The following is a 24,690-nucleotide window of genomic DNA, read 5'->3' on the forward strand; positions in this document are numbered from 1 at the left end:
ATTTGTACTGCGGCCAGTCAGAGATCTGGAACGAGAGATAAGGTAACTCCCACAGGTCAGCAAATGTGCATTAAAATTCAGCGCTTTGTGGGAATTTTGGCATTTGAACAGGGGCCAATCAGAGGCTGGGAGCAAGAGATGAGGTGATTCCACTGGTTGGTGGGCGTGCATTAATAAGCAGCGTTTTGCGGCAGTTTCAGCATTTCACCAGCAGCGAGAGATCAGGAGCGAGGGAAGTGATGACTCACTCAGGTCCACAAATGTGCATTAAAGTTCAGCGCTCCGCAGGAATTTTGGCATTTGAACAGCGACCAGTCAGAGATCGGGAACGAGATGAGGTGACTCACACAGGTCAGCAAATGTGCACAAAAAAGCAGCGCTTCATGGGAGTTTGACCAGCAGCCAGTCAGAGTTCAGGAACAAGAGAAGAGGTAATGCACGCAGATTGAAGACTGTGCATTAAAAAGCAGTGATTCGCGGATGTTTCACTGTTTGAATAGCGGCCAACCAGAGGATCAGGAGTGAGAGAAGAGGTAACTCACACAGGTTGGCAAATGCGCATTAAAGAGCAGCGCTTTGCAGGAGTTTTGGCATTTGGATGGCGGCCAGTCAGAGATCGGAAACAAGGTGAGGTGACTCACACAGGTTGGTAAATGTGCATTAAAAAGCAGCGCTTTGCAGAAGTTTCAGCATTTGAACAGCGACCAGAGACCTGGAGCAAGAGAAGAACTAACTCACACAGGTTGGCAAATGTGCATTAAACAGCAGCGCTTTGCGAGTTTCGGTGTTTGAACGGCGCCAATCAGAGATCAGGATTCATTAGCAAGGGCAAATAAATATAAGGCAGGGGAAAGTGGAGCGGCCTTTGTTGGAGTGGACAGTGTTAGAATGGGGATTTTGAGGCTTTAGCTCTTCGAGGTTCAGTGAAGAGCGGCTTGAGTGAGAGAAGGTGAAAATCTATAGGTAGATTTCTTTTCAGTTTATTTATTGTTTCCTTCTTTATATTTGCACAGTTAGGGCAGTAAGGATGCCAGGCAGGATAGTTGAAGGCTCCTCTTGCGGGATGTGGGAAGGCAGGGAGACCTTCATTGTCCCTGACGACTTCACCTGCAAGAAATACATTCAGCTGCAGCTTCTAACACTCTGCGTTAAGGAGTTGGAGCTGGAACTGGATGAACTCCAGATCAATCGGAAGGCTGAAAAAGTGATAGACAGGACATAGAGAGGTAGTTACACCCAAGGTGCAGGACACAGGAAACTCAGTGACAGTCAGGAGGGTGAAAGGGATTAAACAGCCAGTGCTCTGTGGCCATCCCCCTCAACAACAGGTATATCATTTTGGATACTGTTAGGAGGGATGACTTAGCAGAAGAAAGTCACAGAGGTCAGGTCTCTGGCACAAAGTCTGGCTCTGTGCAGTTTAAACTGGAGTTGCAGGAGGATGGGAACCAGAGTGCCAGAACAGATAGTGGAGAGGTTGTGAAGGGAGATGTTGTTAAGACCTGACAAAATCAGGAATCAAAAGGTTGAGCATGGTGGGACTAGTGTCGAGTTGCAAGAAGAGTTGCAGGAAAGTCAGTTGAGTTTAGGGCATGGATCAACACATGGAATTATGATATTGTAGATATTATTGAGGCTTGGTTGCAGGAGGGGTAGAAACTAAAGAGGGAAGGGTGTTGTTAATAGTCAGGGAAAATGTCACAGCAGCACTCAGTCAGGACAGACGGGAGAACTTGTCCTCAGTTCCACCCATAAAGCCATTTTAGGGCTTTATGGGTGGAACTGAGGAATAAGAAAGGGTTGACCATGTTAATAGGATTATATTATAGACCATCCAAATGTCCAAGGGATCTAGAGAAACAAATTTGTAGAGAGATCGCAAAGTATTGCAGAAAACATAAGGCTGTGACAGTAGGTGATTTTAATTTTCCACATACTGAGTGGGACTCCTGTACTGTAAAAATACCAGATGAGATGTGGTTTGTCAAATGTGTTCAGTAAAGTTTCCTTAATCAGTACATAGAAGCCCCAACAAGACAGCGTGCAATACTGGATCTTCTATTAGGGAATATGACAAGGCAGGTGACAGAAATTTGGGTAGGGAACACTTTGTATCTAGTGATCATAATGCCATTAGTTTTAAGATAATTATAGGAAAGGATAGGTCTGGTTCTTGAGTTGAAATTCTAAATTGGAAAAAGGCCATTTTTAATGATTTCAGAATGGATCTGGCAAGTGTGGATTGGGACAGGCCGTTTTTTGGCAGGGGTGTACTTGGTAAATGGGAGGCCCTAAAAAGTGAAATTTTGAGAGTACAAAGCTTGTATGTGCCTGTCAGAATAAAAGGTAAAGATAATAGGCTTTGTGAACCTTGGTTTTCAAGAGATTTTGAGGCTCTGCTTAAGAAAAAAAAGGAGGTGCATAGTAGGTATAGGCAGGTAGAAATACATGAGGTGCTTGAGGAGAATAAGACATATAACAGAACACTTAAAGAAACCAGGAAGGCTAAAAGAAGGCACAAGGTTGCTCTAGCAGACAAGGTAAAGGAAAATTCAAAGCGTTACTACAAATATGTTAAGAGCGAAAGGTTAGCAAGGGAAAAAAATTGGTTCTCTGGAAGATCGGAATGGTAATTTATGTGCGGAGCCAAAAGAGATGGGGGAGATCTTAAATGAATTTTTGCATCTGTGTTTACTTGGGAGATGGGCACAGAGTCTATAGAAGTGACACAAAGCAGCAGTGAAGTCATGGACCATATTCAGATTACAGAGGCAATGTCTGCTGTCTTGAGGCAAATTAGGGCGGATAGATCCCCAGGGCATGACAAGCAGACTTTTTCCCATTGAGGTTGGGTGGGACTACAACTAGAGATCATGTGTTAAGGGTGAAGGGTGAAAAGTGAAAAGTTTAAGGGGAACATGAGGGGAAACTTCTTCACTCGGAGGGCCATAAGAGCGTGGAACGAACTGCCAGTGCAAGTGGTACATGTGAGCTCAATTTCAACATTTAAGAGAGGTTTGTATAGGTACATGGATGGGAGGGTATGGATGGCTATGGTCAGGGTGCAGGTCAATGAGTCTAGGCAGTTTAAATGTTTCAGCATGGACTACACAGGCCAAAGGGCCCATTTCTGTGTTGTAGTTTCTTATGACTCTACAACAGCCATGCCCAATTCTGTAGTTATCTGACAATCACAGGCACTCAGCTGGAGTCACTGGGAACCAAGATACTTTTTCCAGGTTTGCCCAGCATGAATTACTTTATTCAGCCCAGACACTGCATCGGAGACCCCTGTTAAACTACATTATCGACATAAATTGTGCCCTCTGGACTCGGCAACTAATCATATTAGGATTCTAGCATCCATGTTATGTAGAAGCCAAACAAGCATCATTAAACTAAGAAGTTATTGACACCAAGAACTCTACGAGGGAGAGGCAATATCTGTATGCCAGTAATGTTCATACAGAGGTGCAGAGATCACAGAAGGCAGCTTTACAAATGTGTGTTTGGCAGTTTGCCGGAATATTGTCAGACCTACAAGCTGGAAAAAAAAACATCAAACCTGGGCTCGAAATGGATACTCCTCCAGGGTACCAATACATATAACCTTCGCTACTCACACCACACCACAGGTTCTAACACAGAAAAGTCTTCCCGAATTACATTTCTCAAAAGTGATCTTTACTGAAACAGATTTCCAAAAACAACCTTTGATGATTATGAAACATTACAGTTGAGCACAATTTGCCATGTGGGCGATATTGATACTTACTCTTGCATAATTTTCACTCCAGAGAACTGGTCTGAGAAATGAATGGACTCTATCTTGTCAGCATGATTCGATAGGAAGTGCACCATCTAGATTCACAAAGGAAAGACTTGTCTAACTACTTCAGCAAGCAACACTTCACCCAAATCCTTCCTGTGAACATCCAAACAGAATTTCAACAGCAATCTGCAAGCACAACCTCTACTATATAAATAGAGAAGAGGTTCCCAACCGGGGGTCCATGGACCCCTTGCTTAATAGTATTGGTCCATGACATAAAGGTTGGGAACTCCTGAAATAGAGGTACATGGGATTAGCTTTATGCGATGTTCAAAGACAAAGTGAGGTCATGGATGACTGAGATTTTCATTACTGCCCAATAGGTTGGATGCTATCCGTTTTAGACTGTCACTGGGCTTTATTCCAGTTCAGTAAGATGATAACACAAGAAACAGAAGGAATAGATCTAACCCTTAAGCCTTTTCTGCCACTCAATAATATTATGACTGATAATATTGCCTATGTCCACTTCCTACCCAGTCCCCTGAACTCTTGATTCCTGGTCTCCAAAACACAAACACCCTTTTAAATTCCAGAGGATACCACTCAAGCCTGTGTAACTTTTCCACACAAGACAACGCATATAATCCAGGTATTGGTCTAGTAAACCAATTTACTAGATTAGCTGATTAGTAGATTTAGATTAAGGTTTTTCCCCCCCCTTATTGGGGCATATTTTTTCTTCGTTTTCCATGATATTTTTGTATTTTTTTCTATATACTACTATATTTGTACTCTGTAAGATTTTGGGAGGTTAATATCTGTGTATTAACTGTGTTTATATCTATATATACTAATTTTTAACAATGTAATCCCAATAGCTTTGTATCAATTCTTTGGAATGTTTAAGAATTTGATATTAATAAAAAGATTGAAAAAGGTCTAGTAAACCTTCTCTGAGCTGCTTCCAATGTACTTACCTCCTCCTTGAAATAAGGAGACCAATATTGTACATGGTATCCATTATGTTATGGATACCATGTACAATATTGGCCAGTGCTATCATGTTTGCTATTGTGTGCTGGGGCAGCAGGCTGAGGGTAGCAGACACCAACAGAATCAACAAACTCATCCGTAAGGCCAGTGATGTTGTGGGGATGGAACTGGACTCTCTGATGGTGGTGTCTGAAAAGAGGATGCTGTCCAAGTTGCATGCCATCTTGGTCAATGTCTCCCATCCACTACATAATGTACTGGTTGGGCACAGGAGTACATTCAGCCAGAGACTCATTTCACCGAGATGCAACACAGAGCGTCATAGGAAGTCATTTCTGCCTGTGGCCATCAAACTTTACAACTCCTTCCTTGGAGGGTCAGACACCCTGAGCCAATAGGCTGGTCCTGGACTTATTTCATAATTTACTGGCATAATTTACATATTACTATTTAACTATTTATGGTTCTATTACTATTTATTTCTGGTGCAACTGTAACGAAAACCAATTTCCCCCGGGATCAATAAAGTATGACTATGACTGTTCTGAGCTTTGCATTCAAACTCTCTGATCTGTTAAACAGCATGCTAATTTGTTCGTGGCTCTGGTAACAATTTAAACACTATTATGAAGCTTCTATATTCTATTTAAAGTCTAACTCCCAAAATTCTCTCCACAGAACTATATTTCAGTCTCACCTACACTGTCAGTTTGTACATAGATCATGGCGTGTAGATTTGCCTTTTCCCACACTGTTCTCCAGCTGCAAAGAGTGGTCCTTCAGCATGCAGCAGTGTCACTCTTCTTGAATCATCATTTTTTTAAAGTATTCCTAGAATAATAATATTACATAGAAAATGCAAAGACTTCTTGCATCCATATTCCTATCTAAGAGTCTCTTAAATGTCCCTATTGTAACCATCAATAAGGACATTTAAGAAACTGTTCATATACTAATAGAATCTACTGCTATTTATTACTAATAGAATCTTTTAGGATTCTCCTTTGTCTTACTTACCAGGGATATCTTAGTTGTCCCATTTTGCCCTCCTAAATTTCTTCTTAAATGTACTCCTACATCCCTTATACTCCCTCAGGCAACTTGCTAATCCCAGCTACCCATAGCTCCATTTTCCTGACCAGACCTTCAAAATCCCTTGTTAACCAAGGTTCCCTAATCTTGGCAGCCTTGTCCTTCACTCTAACAGGATTGTGCTAGTCCTGAGTTCCTCCTCAGTTTTAAAGGCTGAACTAAGAAATTTCAGGAGAAAACTGAGTTGGATTATCCAGTTGGTATTTCTCACTAAAAACAACTGCAAATGTTTCACCTTTTCTCATGTAACTGTGTTGAGCATCAATGGTAAATATTTAGTTCATTGATTCACACACATGAACATGTATAACTGAGTGCTCATATCAGTACAATCTTGACCTTTCATGCATGATTCCTTGTACTGAGGTCAATTATATTCTTCTACCGTCAATGTTGGCCAAGACCTGGTAACTCAACATAGACTAGCAGCTTGTTACATGTAACTTTATAAAATTAACTATTAATACTTGTGAGGCTTGAGCTCTGGGAGAAAATTGGAATTAAAACTTAAGTTTTATAAGAAATAATGTTAGCTTTTACAAACTCAACTCAGTACCCAGTTCAGCATACTCACCCTATTGTCCAATATACCTTCTGTGACTTCACCCATTTCAGACAGGATGGAGAGTGAATCAGGAAGCCCAAACTTAATCCCTGACTTGGGCTTATCGCTGCAGAATTCACTCTAGAAAGGAAGCAATTATTGGATGTAACTCCACATATGCAAAAACTGGAAGGTCAGCAGTTGGCCCACAGCAAGTTATAGATCGACTAAAAACTCTGAAGGTTACCACATAATCAGGAATGCACTCACACCTCCCACTACCATCAAAGGCCAGGGTTGAATTCAGATTTTTATTTCCAGCAACAAACACAGTGTGGGAGAAATCTCTGCAATTAGTTCCATCTGTTAAACCTGTATCTTAGCAAGCATTTACATGTTTACGATCTGTATTCATCAAGAACTGAAGGGCAGCAAGCTGAATAGTTTCCAATGTCTCCTTCAACACACTCAGGAATCTGTTAAAACTCCTATTAAACTGCAATGTTAAGAGGTAGTTTGATTATTTCGATTTTGCAGTATTAACAAAACATAAGAAACAGAAAGACAGCTCTATACCAAATTTCCACTCTTTCCCAAAAATCCTTTGATACCCTTTATATGTAATAATCCATGTACCTCTTAAACATATTCATTGACATTGTCTAGAATATCTATGGTAGAGAATGCCATAGATTCACCACTTTCAGAGTTTCTCTTTAGTTCCAAAAATGTCTTATCCTGCACTGTGAAGCTGATTCTGGATACCTTAGCCAGGTGAAACATCCTCCTGCATCCAACTAGTTAAGCTCTGAGAATTTTGAACATTTATATTAGACCTCTTCTCATTTTTTAAACTAGCGAACACAGGTCTAATCAAGCCAATCATTCCTCATGCAGCGACCCTGTTATTATAGGAAACAGTCTGGTGACTTCTTTTGCACCTCCTCTGTCAAGTATATCCTCTCAGATATGAAGACAAAAACATATTCTGACAAAGGATCTTTGACCTGAAACATTAATTCTGTTTGTCTTCCCACAGATGCTGCTTGACCTGCTGAGTATTTCAAACACTTTGTTTATATTTCCTTTTTCTAGCACCTGCAGTTTTGTTGATTGACACGATATTCCAGGTTGGCCCAACCAAAGTCCTGTATAATTGTTTTAAGACATCCTTGCTCCTGTACTCAAATTTCTTACAATGGAGGCAACAACTCAATTGCCTGTGTAACTTCTTGCTGCACCTATAGGTTTCCTTTTGGTGACCGGATCTGATTGTGTCCAAGATTAGACCATAACTGACTCACATTTCAACTCTATTTATCTGCCTTCAATCCACATTTTCAGAACTGATTGCATAGATAACAAATCCATTTATCAGAATCTTAAAAGCTGGCAACTGAATGTTAGAAATAGTGTACAATTTATGCACAGAATATCAAGCAGTAATTCACACAATAATGACAGTCTATTCGCCTGGCCATGGACCATACTAAACAACATAAGGACTAAAAGTGACAGCCATTGGAACTGGCCTCCATGTGTCATTACATACCAGATCCTGCATTTCCTTCTGCAACCGGATCATAGCTTTCCGTGACCCAATGGCAAACACATAGGTGTCCATGTCTTCCTCGTTCATAGTTACCTTGATTTGCTACAAAAAGAATCACAACAAACTCTCACTTCCCTTCTTAAAAGCTAAAAATTGGTACAATAAGCCGAGGGGAAAAATGGGAAAATTTGGAATGTAGGCCTGGAGAGTTAATAATCATCTCACATTGCCTTTGCTCAAGAAGAAACAATTTTCACAAGTCGTTGCCTGTAAGTAATGGGAGATTTATTTCAAGTAAAGTAATAGTTGAGATTAAAATATTTGCCTCTGGCGTTTAAAACAAACAAAGACTTAAACAACAACAAAAAATTAAGTAGTAATGGGATTAACAAAAAACATAATACTACATTTGATAGATAATAAAGTATCTGCCAGATACAGCTCAGATGTTACGGAAAGGCTCTGTATCTCTGGAAGGTCAACTAACGGAGTTGTTCTTCAGTAGTATGAACTGTGTTGAATTTGTAGAAAAGCTGAGATAGATCTGGAAGTGATGGTAGGTTAGAGAAAGTGAGAGTAACAGTCCAATCATTACATAGTGAATGATGCAATTGAGGTGCAGAATTATATTGCTCATCCTAACTGCTCTTGGGGAGGTAGCCAGCCACTTTTTTGAATATCTGCAGTCGCCCAGATGAAAATAATAGTTTTACACAGACATTTTTGAGTGGCATCTACTGAAAAGTTAACTATATGGGTTGGGTCTAGAGTCACATACAGTACATACTAGATCTGGTAATGACAGTAGATTTCCTCTCCTGAACAATATTAGTGAATCAAATGGGTTTTACAACAATACAGTAACTTTTGCGGTTATCATTACTACTATTGCCTAAATTCTAGATTCTTGATAGAATTTAAATTTTACATCTGTGGTGGGAGAATTTGAATGTGGGCCTCTGGATTGTTCATTTAGTCCTCTGGTTTACTTGTGGGTAAACCAATCTCTGCACTTTGCCTATATCCTGCCACCCACAATTTTTCCCCATGATGATAAGGATAGTGAGAAGTAATTATTTGTGTGATGGGAAAGAAACCATGAAATCAAGTTAATCAGATCAATATACATTATTTAGATTCAGTTCCGTGCAGTCCTAGATATTTTTTCATTTCACGTATTTATGCAATTTCTTTTAAGGTTATTATCGAATCTGTTTGGATCATGCTTGCTGGTGGCACACTCAAGATTACAACAAGGAATGGCAGATGGAATTAAATTCAGTTAAAAGTGGAATTTTGCATCTTGGGAAGTTAAACCAAGGCAGGACTTGCACAACACATGGCAGAGCCCTGGAGACTTGTAGAACAGAGGCTTCATGCTACAAGTATGTAGTTCTATGAAGGTGGCAACACAAGTAGACAAGGTGACAAAGGCGGCATTTGGCATTTCTCCTTCATTGATCAAGGTACTGAGTATAGGAGTTGGGATGATGAGTTACAACTGTACAAAATGCTGGTGAGACCAGACGGGGTACTATGTGCGGTTCTGGATGCCCAGCTATAGGCAGAGTGTATTAAGCTAGAAAGGGTGCAGAAGGATGTTGCCAAGACTGAAGGGCTTGAGTTAAAAGGATAAACTGGAAGGCTGGGGCTTTTTGCTCTGGAGCCTAGAAGACAGAGGGATGATTTTATAGAGTTTATAAAATCAAGGGAGTTGTTCTTAAAAGCACAACATGCTTTAGTCTGCTCTAGTCTTGCAGTACCTCACCCAAGGCTAGGCAGATTAGATAATCACAGTCTGTTTCCCAGGGTAGGGATATCTAAAATTAGAGGACATAGATATATAGAGGGGAAAAGAGTTAAAGGGGTCCTGAGAAGCAAGCTTTTCACAGAGAGGGTGGTGAATATGCGCAATGAGCTGCTAGAATAAATGGTAGGGGCTGTTACAATTACAATGTTTAAAAGACACTTGGACAAGAACACGGACAGGAAGAGTTTAGAGGGATATGTGTCAAAAGCAGGCAAATTGACCACGTCAGGTAGGGATCTTGGTCGGCATGGATGAGTTGAGCTAAAAGACCTGTTTCATGCTGTATAACTCCGGAATAAACTGTCAGAGGAATAGATAGATGGAGGCATGGAGGCAAGAACAGTAAAAACATTTAACAGACACCTGGACGGGTACCTTAATGAGTGATTGGTCAGCATAGACAGTGGACCACATGGCCCAGTTCTAAGCTGTACATCTCTAGGACTTCATGAAAAAAATGTTCCATATTACTATTAGTCCTTTCCCTAAACAGTTTTAATCAGTAGCCTTTGCTTAAGATTCTTCTCATTTACTGCATCAAAGCTGTTCAAGATTTTGAGCTCTTCAAATCTCCAATTTTTCATGTTCCAATGAAAGTAGCTCCAGTCTGTCCAAATATCTGTTTCTTTGTTCTTGGTAATGCTCCAATAAATCTCTTTTGTTTCTCCAAGACCTTGGCACTGTTTCTAAAGAGTAGTACAGTACCCAGAATTGAATATAAAGCTTTTAGTCATTCAGCCACTGATTTATAATGATTGAGCATAATTGCTTTGCATTTGTACTATGTGCTTCTATTAACAAAACCAAAAATCCTAAGCAGTTTTCCCCAAAAGGGAAATAGTCTTTTCAATTTATCTTAAAAAGATTTTTGCATACACAAAATTACTTAAAGATTTCTTGGTTTAGGAACGGTTGGGAATAGAGTAATCATGGTTTAGACAGCAGTACATTGCCAGTGGATGATGTAGCTCAATAAGACTTAGAAATCATTGTCCTTTGGGAGATCTGGAGAAACAATTTGTGAATGGAGAGTTGGCATTAATTCAAAGCCTAAGTTACTGACAACAACAGTTTCTCGAAGTTTGAATGTTTTATGAAACTGAATTAGACTTGCTTGTCTCTGTATTAGAAACCATAATTCTGGTCCTTAATGCTATACATACCACTTGGTCACTGGCAGGTCTCATCATTCTTGCAAGTACATTCAGGAGATCTTGCCGTTTCAAAAACTATATTAAAAAAAATTTCAAATGCCAAATGGTTACAGAAGCATGCAGCATCACTGGAAAAAAAACACATTGCCCACATTTAAGATTCCTTGTGTAATTTGGAAATTGGGATCAACAACACAAAGAGGTGGAAGACCACAAACACCCTTACACCTTGAGTCTGTGGGTACTGGCTTGTTTTCCAAAATATTAGGATCTTTGCAGTCCAAATTTTCTCTAACCACGTTAGACACCACTTTGAACATCAGTTGATTAAAATGGAACACTAATGATTCTACCTGCAAATCAAAACGTTGACGGACCCGTGGTTGCAGTGTATTTTGCTGTTATTAAAGAATGCAGCATTTATAGCTGTTTGCTCCCTTACAAGCTGATACTCCATACAGAATAGCCTTTTACCACTTTAACCACTTCAAATGATCTGGCCTTTGACATAACCTTCCACTCGGTTGTCTGTAATATCTCAGCCCATGTTGCAGAGGACTGATTGGCAAACCATCTCTTCACCAAAGCTGGATTCTTCCAACAGCTGACTTGTCAGCCCTGAGGGATAAAATGAAAGTCACCTCTCCCAGGACAGGGAAATCATTCTCAGCTGGCTGACACTGAGGTAGTACAACATTTGAGCGTTCACACTTTCTGTTATGATATATTAAACTGTTTTGGTGGATTTTAGAAGATGCCACAGGATTTTCTGAAGAGGAAAGAATTGGCCACTTGTCCTATTCAAATACGTACTTACATCCACTAGAATTGCACTATTCTCTGATTTTTGGATGCTTCCCACATGATTTCCTGTACTTTAAAGTAATATACTGGCATGCAGCTGCTTCAGATGTTTCCAAGTATAATTTCACTCACCTCAATCTGAACTGATTCTATAACCTAGACTCCCTTTCAAGAACTCTATAACTTGTGTTCTCAGTATTTTTAGAATTTGCACAATGTCATCTTTTGCACATTGGTTATTTGTCAGTATTTACATATTTTTTCTTCATAAATTCTATTTCTTTATTTTCCATAAATGCTGCAAAAAATGAATCTCAGGGTAATATTTGATGACATATACATACTTTGATAATAAACTTACCTTTTTTTAAAAAAGAGGTCTGATAAATAAAGCCTGACAGTCACGACACAATCTTTTTCTAACTGTTGACCCAACTCAACAGAGTAGTTAAAGTGCAGAGAGGTTACTACAACCTCCAACTCACGCATTTTGAATCCAATTTTAATTGGTTCTCCACATTCACAACTATCAGCCCACTCAGAATGTCACGTGATTTGCTTTCGAAACAAACGGGTCAGATGGGTTCAAGGGTTTGTGATAAGCACTGGATAAGAAGCATTACTCTGAATCTATCCCATGCTGCAGCTGCCCTAAGAGTGCTTGATGAAAGTATTCAGAGCGATTACTTCATCTAACTTTTGCTGAACATGCCAAGGGGTATTTGGTGGGACAACGCAGTGGGTTTCCAGCTATCTTCACCACCTCCCTTTTTGTTCTTGACCATGATGGATTTGCAAGTTCAAATTTTAACACAAATTTAAAGCCTGGCAGAACAAAATAACTTTTAATTTGTGGACTGTTAAAAAATATAAATTTAAAACATACAAAATATGTAACGGTTTATTCACAGATTATTCAAACTGCAAGTGAGATTGAATTGAAGTAGGGTTTGCACCTTTAGCTGAATTAGCATTCCCTCACAACATACTCTCCCTGAACACCACAGATTGTAGATGTGTTCATTTTCTTGGTTCAGTTTCCCTGTGCTGGTAGGTTCTTTATTAATCCCATCATCCCCTGCAAATAAAAGAAATCATATTAGCTGCTGGATCTCACTGTGTGAAACTTTGTGAGAAATCATCAACTCATCAACGCACCAACTGTTTACCACTATAACCAATTAAAACTAAACCAACCAACTGCTGTTCCAAGTGCATAAATGATAGCTCTGCTGGGATAACAAGTGGGAAGGCACAATGTAACTACAAGCATCCCCAAGGCTATAAAATGTTTTTGGAGGTAAGGGAAATCAGTTATGGTTACTCAAGATGTTAGCCTGCATCAATGGATAACTTCTCTCTAGGAATACTGTGGTCCATTGCTCTCCTTCTGAAATACAAGGGATTCAAAAAGTGTGGAGTGAAAGCAGGAAAGTGGTGCGGAGGACAACACTGGACCAAGCCATGATCTTATAGAATGAAGTAGATTGAAGGGGCTAAATGACTTACTCCTCCTCCTTGTGTTATCATGAATACTATGACCCAGTGTTCCTCTCAAACGTTGGTCCTCTTGTTTCTTCCTTAGGTGCTTTACCAGTCCCATGTAGTAAATCTACGAGATCGCTAATAAAATCTCCTTATCGCTAACAACAAACACAAGTACATCTCAAGGATGCATGCTTAGCCCAATGTGCAGGATCAAAAAAACCTGCAGGGGTTGCAGACTCAGCCTGGTCCATCACAGATACAGGTACAATGAGGCAGTATCCGTCAGTAAAGACCCTCACCATTTCAAACGTGCTCTTCTCATTACCATAGAGGAGATGCTACAGGAGCCTGAAGATCCACACTCAACGTTTCAGGAACAGCTTCTTCCCCTTCGCTATCAGATTTCTGAACAGATGAACCCATGAACACTACGCTGCTATTTTTGTAACTTAATTTTTTTTTGTCTTGCACTGCACTGCTGTTGCAAAACCACAACTTTCATGACATATGTCAGAGATAATAAACATGATGCGGAAATGTTCGAAATCATTCTATATTATTGAAACAAAATGATAAAATAATTATAAATTTTAATCTAAAAGACTTTAAAATAATTGAAAATGTTAAACAAACAATTTATACCAAGTAAGGTTCTGATTCATTTGAATGGGTCCATTGCATTTGTGTCTTCAGTCAGCAATTTTCCCAGCCTGAGATGCCTGTGAAATTTGCAGGGGTCACCACTGCCCCATCGGATTCAGAGAACTGGTAGTTTCATGGGGCTGGCACTCTGTCATGCAGAAGGCTTGCATTCAGTTTACATTTGTGAAAAGCCAAGTTATGGGCTTTACTGTTGGCCGATCTGAGCAGACCTCGGGAGATTTGCCCAGCATGAGTATAACAGATTCCTTGTCTCACATTCAGTTCTGTGAGGTTTCACAGGAAATGATATCCTCCTCTACAGGTTTACAGAAATGCTGATAGGTATGCAGTGGGAAGTGGAGGTGCAGGGAATAGAAGAATCGCGCCGTGATCGGTATTTTTTATTTTGATATTTTATATGATTATTTTTTCAGAAAATGGACACTATACATCACAACTAGAAATAAACCCCAGTTCAATCCTCAATTTTGAAAAGTAAAGATGGGTTAGAAGTTTCATATTCAACTGCTTTAATGCACCAAGGAGAGACCTTCTGAAATGACCATTGTTGCAGATGAAGAGCAGAATCAATAAAATGTTAAGGGCCAGGAACCCCAGACACCATTTATTGAACAAAGCTCAAACCAAAGAATTATTGACTTGGACTCACCAACCAGGGAAAAGTTGCCCTCTAGTAGTTCCTTGTGAGAGTTGAACCACGCAGCAGCCAGTCTACTGTTTTTGTTTTTACCTATGATGTAGTTCATGATGTAAGCCAAAAGGCCTGTCACCATCAGAATCTCCATGTAGTAGCTCTCCCAGCTGTTTTGTAGGTGATGGGGAACCTAATCAGAGTTGGAGAGCATGCTGTCATAAACTTGAAATAAGAATCATATTAAAATAAATTCAGTGTTATCAAGAGTACCACCAACAGCTTTGCAGTACTACCTCATTTAACTGCATTCTCTCCACATTACAACAAACCTTATCACAATCACCTCTCCACACAAGCACACACAGAAAATTCTTAAAGTTTTAGTCTTTCCCTGGGTTTCAAGAACTATAAGCTGCCTTCTCCCCGTGTTTACCTTCATTCCAAGCTGAGCTTGCATGAACACATTGCCCCTTCGGAACAGCTGAACACTATCTTATTTTAAGTGCCACCAATCCAATAGGATACAAGGGGCTCCACCCCTCCCTGCTCATGGTGTTTGCACCCTGAAAGTGTGGACCTTAGCTTCCTCACCTTGGACAATACTGTTCCTTTCAGTGTGTGTCCACTGGGAGCCCAGCTACAGACGTCCAGCTGTGCCCACCATCAATCCTTCAGTACTGCACCACAAGCTCTTCCCCCAGGCTCTGAAGCACTGCTCCCTGTACCCTTCCCAGTGACCCCTCGGGACAGAGTTTGGAGTTCAATCCCAGCATCCTCTGTAAGGTCTGTATGTCCTCCCTGTGAAACGTGTGGGTTTCCTCCGGGTGCTCCGGTTTCCTCCCACAGTCTGAAGACGTACTGGGTAGGTTAATTGTGTCGTGATTAGGTGAAGATTAAATCGGTGTTGCTCAAAGGGCCAGAAGGGCCTACTCTGCACTGTATCACTAAATAAATAAATAGACTAACTCTGCTAATGTAAATCCACTGACAAATGGGAATCCAGCTTGAGCATCTCCCAGTTCCTGAACTTCAGTACCGCAGGTTTACAATTTTGAATCTCAAGTCATCTAGAGGCTATGTCAGATTTTGTAAGCAAGAGACAATATAGTGCAATTACTGCTTGGTACTTACATTAACAATTTTAATTGGATCTTTGCTTCTGCTGGAAGGTCTGTCTGCTTCTTCATAACCTTCAAATTCTTCATCGTCAAACGGCTCTCCTTCTGCATCTCCTTCCTATCACGTATAGAACACAAGAACAAAATCTATACAACTTGAATTATAACAAGTCAAACCCAACAAACAATGAAACCAATTTAAAGCAATGTTATATACAATCAATGGCCACTTTATTAGGTACACCTGCTTGTTAGTGCAAATATTTAATCAGCCAATTATGTGGCAGCAACTCAATGGATAAAAGCTTGCAGACATGGTCAAGAGGTTCAATTGTTATTCAGACCAAACATCAAAATGGGGAAGAAATATGATCTAAGTGATGCTGATCGTGGAATGATCACTGGTGGTATTGGTTTGAGTATCTCAGAATCTGCCAGGATTTTCCAAGCACAACAGTCTCTACAGTTTACAGAGATCGGCACGAAAAACAAAAACATCCACCGAGTGGCAGTTCTGTGGGTGAAAATACCTTTCTAATTAGAGAGGTCAGAGGAGAATAGATAGACTGGTTCAGGCCGACAGGAAAGCGACAGTAACTCAAATAACTACGCATTACAATAGTGGTGTGCAGAAGGTCATCTCTGAGCACATGTGTCAAACCTTGAAGTGAATGGGCCACAGCAGAAGACCAAGAACATACACTCAGTGACCACTTTATTAGGTACAGGAGGTACCTAATAAAATGGCCACTGTATGTAGGCTCCAATGTTGATGACTAATCCTAAGTGATCTAGCGTCACCATAGCTCATTGGTACTCTCTTTTGAGGTAGAGGGGCTTCAGTCCTGAGAAGGTTCTCAGCATGAAATGTCAACTGTTTATTCATTTCCATAGATGCTGTACGGTCTGCTGAATTTCTACAGTACTTTGTGTGTGTTGCTCTAGAGCAGGGGTCCCCAACCTTTTTTTATACCATGGACCTTACCATTAACCAAGGGGTCCATGGACCCCAGGTTGGAAACCTCTGCTCTAGAGGCAAGTTCTAGTTTAAATCCTAATCTAGAGAATTGAGCACACAATTCAAACTGACAATTCACACAATTCTGTATAGTACTGAGGGATTACTGTCTTATGAAGGATAAGTTAACCAAGACCCTACCTGCCTTTGCAGACAGCAGGGCTTCAAAGCATAGCAGCAATGTCAATGTCTATCCCTCAGCAGGCACCTTGCTGCACACTAATTGTTTGCTGCTATTCTTGCCCTTCAAAAGAGGCATCTGGACCCAATAAGGGTCTCAACCCAAGGCAATGAATGTTTCCCTCTACAGATGTTGCCTGATGTGCTGAGTTTTCAAATTTTTTTTTACTTGAACTGTGATTCAACACCTGATACAATGCAATGGCTGAGGCAGCTGCTGCACACTCCTCCTCCCCTCTTGTGAAGCATTGAAGCTGCCTGATCATCACTATTCTGCATTCTACATAAAATCTACGTATGCTATTCAACCAAAAGCTGGGAGCTTGAAAAATGCACTGACTGTATGTGCCATCGGTGAAACCGTTTCGTCCCCAATGCCGGGTGGGGGTTTTTCACAGGCTGAACACAAAATAAAACTGCCTTTGCACTGTTTCAGCTGTTGGTAAAAAGTGAGCTAATGTCTACTATCCTCGTTTCTGGCACTTCCTAGCCTTAATGTTGAACAAAGGTCTCTGTAACACTACAGTAGCAGTTGGGAGTTCAGTTCTGGGGTCCTAGAACATAGAAGAGTACAGCACAGTACAGGCCCTTCGGCCCACAATGTTGTGCCGACCCTTAAACACTGCCTCCCATATAACCCCCACCTTAAATTCCTCCATATACTTGTCTAGTAGTCTCTTAAACTTCACTAGTGTATCTGCCTCCACCACTGAGGTCCTCTGTATGTTGCTTCTTGAGTGCATGTGGGTTTCCTCTGGGTGCTCCGGTTTCCTCCCACATTCTAAGGACATACCCGGTTGATGGGTTAATTGGTCAATGCAAATTGTCATATGATTAGGCTCAGGTTAAATTGGGGGTTGCTGGTGCAGGAGAGGCCTGTTCTGCACTGCATCTCTAAATAAATTAATAAATAAAACACACAATCCTGACCAATCAGCAGCAACAGAGATCATTGGTGTCAGACACATGCGGGGCTCTCCCTTGCTTCATCCACAAATGATGAGGGGCCACTGAAAATTCTAAAACTGAAATAAACAGATTTTTTTCCTCCCCCCTTGGAGCTTAACGGATGACTAATTCTTATCCTCAAAATGGGCAACCTCATTTAATGAAATGTTGTTGCAGAGAAAGTGTTAGTTATTGTGATGAATGAACAACTTATGAATCTAAAGCCTGAATGAGAAAGCCCACACATATGAAAGTGGAATAATGATACAAGAAAGGTTAAGAGACCAAAAAGAATAACTATGTTAAAATGATGTGGGTCAGCAATCAGTGGAAAGATTGCTCATGTGAAAACTGCATACAGTAATGCCTAGAGAATAAGCACAAAACAGGAGTGTCAGAATACAAACCAGTTAATGAAACAAGGCTAAAGACAGACCAGGCAATTAAATATCACGGAGAGATTGGAAGAAACGGGTGCAAGGGAATTTGAGAGACAGTGATGTAACATTCTAGCATAAAAACCTAAAATAGATATAGTCCACTCAGTACCTCTTTTGCATTGAGCAAGGAAATGGTCACATTACTAGTACTATTTTAGGTACAGGATGGACTAATTTAAAAAGAGAGCTTGGATGCCTCAGGAATTTAAATCTATAATGGGTTACAAGGTTAAAAGTGACATGTTATTTTAAATGTTTGCAATAGGATATCGGTTTAAAATAATCAGAAATAAAATAAAATAGGATTTTAGCAACATATATAATTCTTTGACACAAGCCATTGTTGAAAGTGTTCATGAAAAGGAAACCAACAACTGTTTGTGTATTGTAGGGATAGATGGGATTGGTCCACGTAGTTAATGTGGATAAAAATACCTGGGGTGTTGTTTTAGGCAGAAAGCTGAGTTCCTGATCTCCATTCGACAGTACTGCTCACAAAACTCTGCCAGTTCTCATCATAGAAGACCAAGTGGCTCAGACAGACTTGTGGAAAAACTTGTGGAAAAACTTGTGATCTCCACTCCTACCCTAGATGAAGATATAACCATTAACTGGCCATGGAGTGGTGCAACACTTACTCCAACTATATCTGGATCCTCAAAATCCTGATTATCATCCTGCTCCTCCAGTTCCACAGTCGCCTCCTCCTCGTCATCTTGTACAGTCGTGACTTTTTGCAGGACCTCGTCGGTGGCATCGTCAGTTGTGTCTTCAAACTCTGCAAAGTCATTGTCGTCGTATTCTACAATGTCATCTGTGTCATCAAAGTCATCAAAATTACCAACAGAAAGGCTACAGCCCTGCACGAGGAGGAGAAGAAACAGAAGGTAGAGCCGCATGGTGCTTCAGCCTGCAGATAAATAGAATAAGGAATAAGTGTACAAAAACCGACTCTTCTGATCCACTTCCTCTTTCCTGTAGAAGGTACTCAGACCCTGAAGCCTATCATACCATTCAATTAGACCGTGACTGATCTACACTGTAAACCCACTTACAGGTTCAAAACCAGTTACTTCCTTTCAATCATTGTTATTAAACCCACCAGCAAAACCCTAATTACTACAGTTTAACAACATTATGACCACTCTGATCACTTCTGCACTAAAATGGACTGTGTTTTGTTCTAATTATGTTCTTTCACGTAAAGACGGTTCATTTTGTTGTTTTAATTTGTTTTTCTTGTGAATGTTGTGCATCTGATACCCTGTACCCCTGATGCTGCTGTAAGTAAGTTTTTCGTTGCACCCTTGCATATACGTACTGGGGCACGTATCATTTCTTTCCCTCCAGTCCTGCTGAAGGGTCTCAGCCTGAAACGTCAACTGTACTTTTTTTTTTGCATAGATGCTGCCTGACCTGCTGAGTTCCTCCAGCATTTTGTGTGTGTTGCTTCAATACACTCATCTTTGACTTCGACTTAGTTCAGTAGCCCTTAACATCCCTACATAATGAAACATCATTCAGAGTTTGGAAATTTTCAAGAACTCACTAACTGAAGGTCACTTAGGAAAGCAAACTTTACACTTCAATGATTCTTTAGTGAAGGGCATTGTGACATTCCTCATCAACAGACTGTCTCTATTTTCAAGATTATTTCCCTTAGTATATCTGCCATTTTCTTATTCCCCATTAATTATAGTTTTTAAGGAGCAACATTTACTCATGATGCTCACTCCTTTTTTAACGTTTATACTTGCATTGGAGATTTGCCAGGATATTGCCTGGATTGGAGGACTGAGGGATTGAAGTTATGGGGAGAGATTGGATAGATTGGACTTGTTTTGCCTGGAGACAAGGAGGCCAAGGGGCAGCTTGATAGAGGTATATAAAATTATTAGAGGCATTGATAGGATAGAATAGTCAGGATCTTTTCCCCATGGATAGAGGTATGAAAGCACAGAGGGCATAGGTTTAAGGTGAGGTGAAAGAGTTTTAAAGGTGATCTAAGGGGGAAGGCTTTTTGTTTACATAAACAGTGGTGGATATCTGGAACACGCTGCCAGAGGAGATGCTGGAACCAGGTACACAAAGAAACATTCATAGATGGGCACTTTAATAGGCACAACATCGAAAGATTTAGGCACAATTCATGCACATGAGATGAGTGCAGATGGGTAGTCAGCATGGACGTGATGGGCTGAAGGGCCTGTTTCAGTGCTGTACGTCTCTATCACTGGATCTTGCACTAGAAACTCTTACTGCATGTTTTTCTACTTCTTGCTAGCTTACTACCAACATAGAATCATGAGCAGGAGCAATTACATATTCCTGGTTAGTGCAGTAAATTTTTTACCCACTTTCTATACTACCTGAGGTGCTTAAGGAGAGCAAATCTACCCCCAAAATTGCTGGCTAACTTTTATCAATGTGTGACAGGGAGCATACTGTCATATGGATTGACAGTGTGGTACTCCAGCTTCAGCAAGACCGATCACAAAGCACTCCAACGGGTGATTAGGATGGCTCAGCACATCACTGGGACTCAACTACAGGAGCTAGAGACGATCTGCAACTCTCGATGCCTACAGCCCACTCGTACCCACCCCATCCTGGGCATTGTGTGTTCAGTCTCCTGCCAGCTGGTAAGAGATACAGGAACATCTCAGCCAAGACAGTAAGACTGAAAAACAGCTTCTTCCCGAGGGCTCTTGTGCAGCTGAATAATGCTACTCCCTGGCTTGCCAATGGCCTTTGAGTGTTATGGAGCATCAAAGTCACATGTTGCATGTAAATATCTATTCTTTTCTTTCTACCTCCAACAATAAAGGCCCACAAGATGACCCTGGAAAGCATGGACCACCCAAGCCACCTCTCAGCAATGGCAGACACCGATGATGATGAAATCCACCATCCCCTTCGGTGTGCCAATACAGTCTGTGGCAGTCTGACGAAAAGTAGATTTAACTTATCAAGGCCTCAAGATGAACACAAAACTCATGGTCTATCAGACAGCAATGATTCCTGCCCACCTCAATGTTCCTGATGCTTGGGTTGCTTACAGCAAGCTTCTCAAAGTAAATGAGAGGTACCAGCAACACTGTCTTTGAAAAACCCTCCAAATCCACTGGCAGGATAAGCAAAACCAGTTTAGTGGCCTTTCCCAGGTGAACAGTCCCAGTGGCAAGTCACGTTTCACCCAGTCAGCTCCACTCGGCAGAGGTGTCATGCCCATTGTGCTCATGAAATAGACAATAATAGTTCATGCCAAGGTGCTGGAAAGTGTGAACCACTAAATTCATACATCAGAAGCATGCAAAAACCCAGCATAAACAACAGCATACACCAATTGGGGCAGCATCTATGGCTCCCACACTACCCTTATCCACCACTTTGGAAACTACAGAACTGGAGTGAAAGCAAGTCATTCTGAGCTCCTGGTACAACCAAAGGAGCAAAGTCATTGAATAGCCAAACCTCTCCAGCCAGTTTGTATCCCTCGAGACTGCATTGAACAGCAGTGTTCTGAAAAGAAGTTTCTATGGATACGATAATAATAGAGGGCACTTTGGGCAAAATCTGTGCAACATAATCTTTAACATGATGTATGAAATATAGTCTGCAAACAATAGTAAATGGGCATTCTGAGATACCCATCTGCTTCAATTATACTGGTGCCCACTGGCAACCTGCCCGACTGACTATCGTCCAGTCGCACTTACATCCATTGTGATGAAGTGTTTTGAGAGGCTGGTGATGAAACATATCAACTCCTACCTGAGGAGCGACTTGAATCCATCCTAATTTGCCTACCATCACAATAGGTCAACAGCAGATGCCATTTTTCGGATGGTGATGAATCAGCATTTAGAGGGAGATTGAGCATCTGGCTGAGTGGTATCAGAACAACAACCTCTCACTCAACATCAGCAAAACAAAGAGGCTGATAATTGACTACAGGAGGAGGAAACCGGAGGTCCATGAGCCAGTCCTCATTGGGGATCAGCAACTTTAAGTTCCTTGGTGTTATCATTTCAGAGGATCGGTCCTGGGTCCAGCACGTAAATGCCATTACAAGAAGGTACAGCAGTGCCTCTGCTTTCTTATAAGCTTGCAAAGATTCAGTATGACATGTAAAACTTAGACAAACTTCTATAGATGAGCAGTGGAGAGTATATTGTCTGGTCGAATCACAGTCTAGTATGGAAACACCCATGTCCTTGAAAGGAAAATCCTACAAAAAGTAGGGGATATGGCTTATTCAATCACAGAAAAAGCTCTCCCCACCATTCAGCATATCTACACGGAGAGTTGTTGCAGGAAAGCAGCATCCATCATCAGGAACCCCCACCACACAGGCCATGGTTTCTTCTCACTGCTGCCATCAGGAAGGTGGTACAGGAGCCTCAGGACCCACACCACTAGATTCAGGTAGTTATTACCCCTCAACCATCAGGCTCAACTTCACTAATCTCAACACTGAACTGATTCCACCACCTAGGGACTCATTCTCATGTTCTCGATGTATATTGCAAATTTATTTATTATTATTTTGTTTCTTTCTTTTCTTTTTTTGTATTTGTACAGGTAGTTCTCCTTTGTACATTGGTTGTCTTTGTATGCAGTTTTTCATTAATTCTATTGTGCTTCTTTGTATTTACCATGAATGCCTACAAGAAAACAAATCTCAGGGTTGTATATGTGACATATATGTCCTTTTCATAATCAATTTACTTTGAACTTTGCATAATAAGATGCTAAAGTCAACAATTCAGTGAAAGGGCTTGTGCAGTGATTTGGGCCAAATTGGAATTGGAGATGGTGTTTAGCCACATCGTCAAACAAAAGGCAGCCTAATTATTGCATTTAGCGTCAACAACTGACTGAACAGAGTTTAAAAGGTCAACAAGGCACAAGCCAGGATCAATGAGAATCTTTGCTTCACTTGCCAATTCACCATTATCTGCTTCCCAATTCACAGGACTCCCCAAAATGCTGGAGGAACTCAGCAAGTCAGGCAGCCTCTATGGAGGGAATAAGCAGTTGATGTTTTGGGCTGCAACCTTTTATCAATCCTGACTTGCTGAGCTCCTCCAGCATTTTGTGTGTGTGTTGCTCTAGATTTCCAGTATCTGCCAAATCTCTTGTGCCTCTCACCATTCTACAACTGGCAGACTCTGAAAGACAGATCAGTTCCTTAGGCCAGTGGTCCCCAACTACCGGGTCGCAAAGCATGTGCTACCAGGCCACGAGGAAACGATACGATTTGGTGATATGAAACGATAATCATTGCCGATTGCATCGCAACTGATCTGCGCCAACACTTACGTGCCGGGCAGCACCTAATCAATTAGCTTGTTTATTTCGGCTTTTTTCTTAAAGATGTGTTGTGTGCATTCTGGTCACCGCTGTACTACTGCATTCTTTGTGGCAATGTATCGGTCCATGGCCTGGAGGTTTGGGATCCATTATGATTGACTTATCACTATATTCATGCGAGGAAAATACGCGCTGTGTTTAATATTAAATTTGAAGAGATAAACTTCTTTAGAAACGAAATTGAGTGTATTAGCCACTTATAAGTGACTTATCACCTATATTCCAGTTGTGATTAACACCCCCGCGGCCCCCCCACCAATTGGCCAGTCCACAAGAATATTGTCAATATTAAACCGGTCTGTGGTGCAAAAAAGGTTGAGGACCCCTGTATTAGGCCTCAAGACTTGCTGCTGGGATACTAATTGAAGTGCTTGCTCTTTTGGATCAGGGCCAATCAACAGCTGCTTCTCAATATGCAACAAGACACAGGAAAACAACTGTTCCTGAGTCAGCACTAATACTGGTACTTCACGGCAGGGATTCAGTGATTCAATTTCACGACAGAATTAAATGAAGGAGTGTCAAGCCAAATTTATGTGTTCTATCAGTTGTTTCAGTCATAGACAATGAATGCCAAAGATATATTCAGCTGAACTGCTGCTGTCCTCTAAGTGCTACAGCGAGCTCCAAATAACAGCAACATAAAGGAAGTAACATTCAAAATTACAGCACAAAATGTAGATACCATGGGTTTCAAAGTTAATACATGCAATTTTGTCCTATATAACGTGCAAGCCAAGGGCTGGTAGTTAGTGCAGCTGGCAAAGCTCAGGATAAACTTGGGTTCAATAAGAGTGCCAAACAAGCACTTTTAAAAGTCACTGGCTTAATTTGGATTCTCCTCACACCACACACAGTGCATTAAAGTAACTCCAAGCGATATACTAAATGACAAATCAGATGGCCTCAACGTAGTAACAAACACCATATGTTCTCTCAAACCACTTAGAAAGAACACAGCTGCTCGCCGATCTTACTCTTTGCCCTCAAGCAGGCCCAAATCCCTTGATAGGTATCCAAAAATGTTTTGATTTCAGTATTGAATAAGCTCCAGGGGTGAGCACCTGGAGCCACTCAGAATAGATTATTCCAAAGACTGGC

General features: G+C 40.9%; 1 protein-coding gene across 1 annotated transcript in view; it reads right to left on the bottom strand.

The window, feature by feature from the left end:
• Nucleotides 1-24,690, bottom strand: part of ccdc47 (coiled-coil domain containing 47) — a 50,383-nt gene that overhangs the window by 18,757 nt on the left and 6,936 nt on the right. The window contains exons 2-9 of the mRNA XM_072249605.1: nucleotides 18,852-19,123; nucleotides 15,641-15,745; nucleotides 14,525-14,699; nucleotides 12,681-12,802; nucleotides 10,930-10,995; nucleotides 7,957-8,058; nucleotides 6,435-6,545; nucleotides 3,776-3,861 (exon numbers count right to left, since the gene is read on the bottom strand). Of these exons, the coding sequence (XP_072105706.1) occupies nucleotides 3,776-3,861; nucleotides 6,435-6,545; nucleotides 7,957-8,058; nucleotides 10,930-10,995; nucleotides 12,681-12,802; nucleotides 14,525-14,699; nucleotides 15,641-15,745; nucleotides 18,852-19,112 (1,028 nt within the window). The 5' untranslated portion in view covers nucleotides 19,113-19,123. The remainder of the gene's footprint in view (nucleotides 1-3,775; nucleotides 3,862-6,434; nucleotides 6,546-7,956; nucleotides 8,059-10,929; nucleotides 10,996-12,680; nucleotides 12,803-14,524; nucleotides 14,700-15,640; nucleotides 15,746-18,851; nucleotides 19,124-24,690) is intronic.

This window comes from Mobula birostris, chromosome X, assembly GCF_030028105.1.
Source record: "Mobula birostris isolate sMobBir1 chromosome X, sMobBir1.hap1, whole genome shotgun sequence".
In the NCBI taxonomy this organism is placed as follows: domain Eukaryota; kingdom Metazoa; phylum Chordata; class Chondrichthyes; order Myliobatiformes; family Myliobatidae; genus Mobula; species Mobula birostris.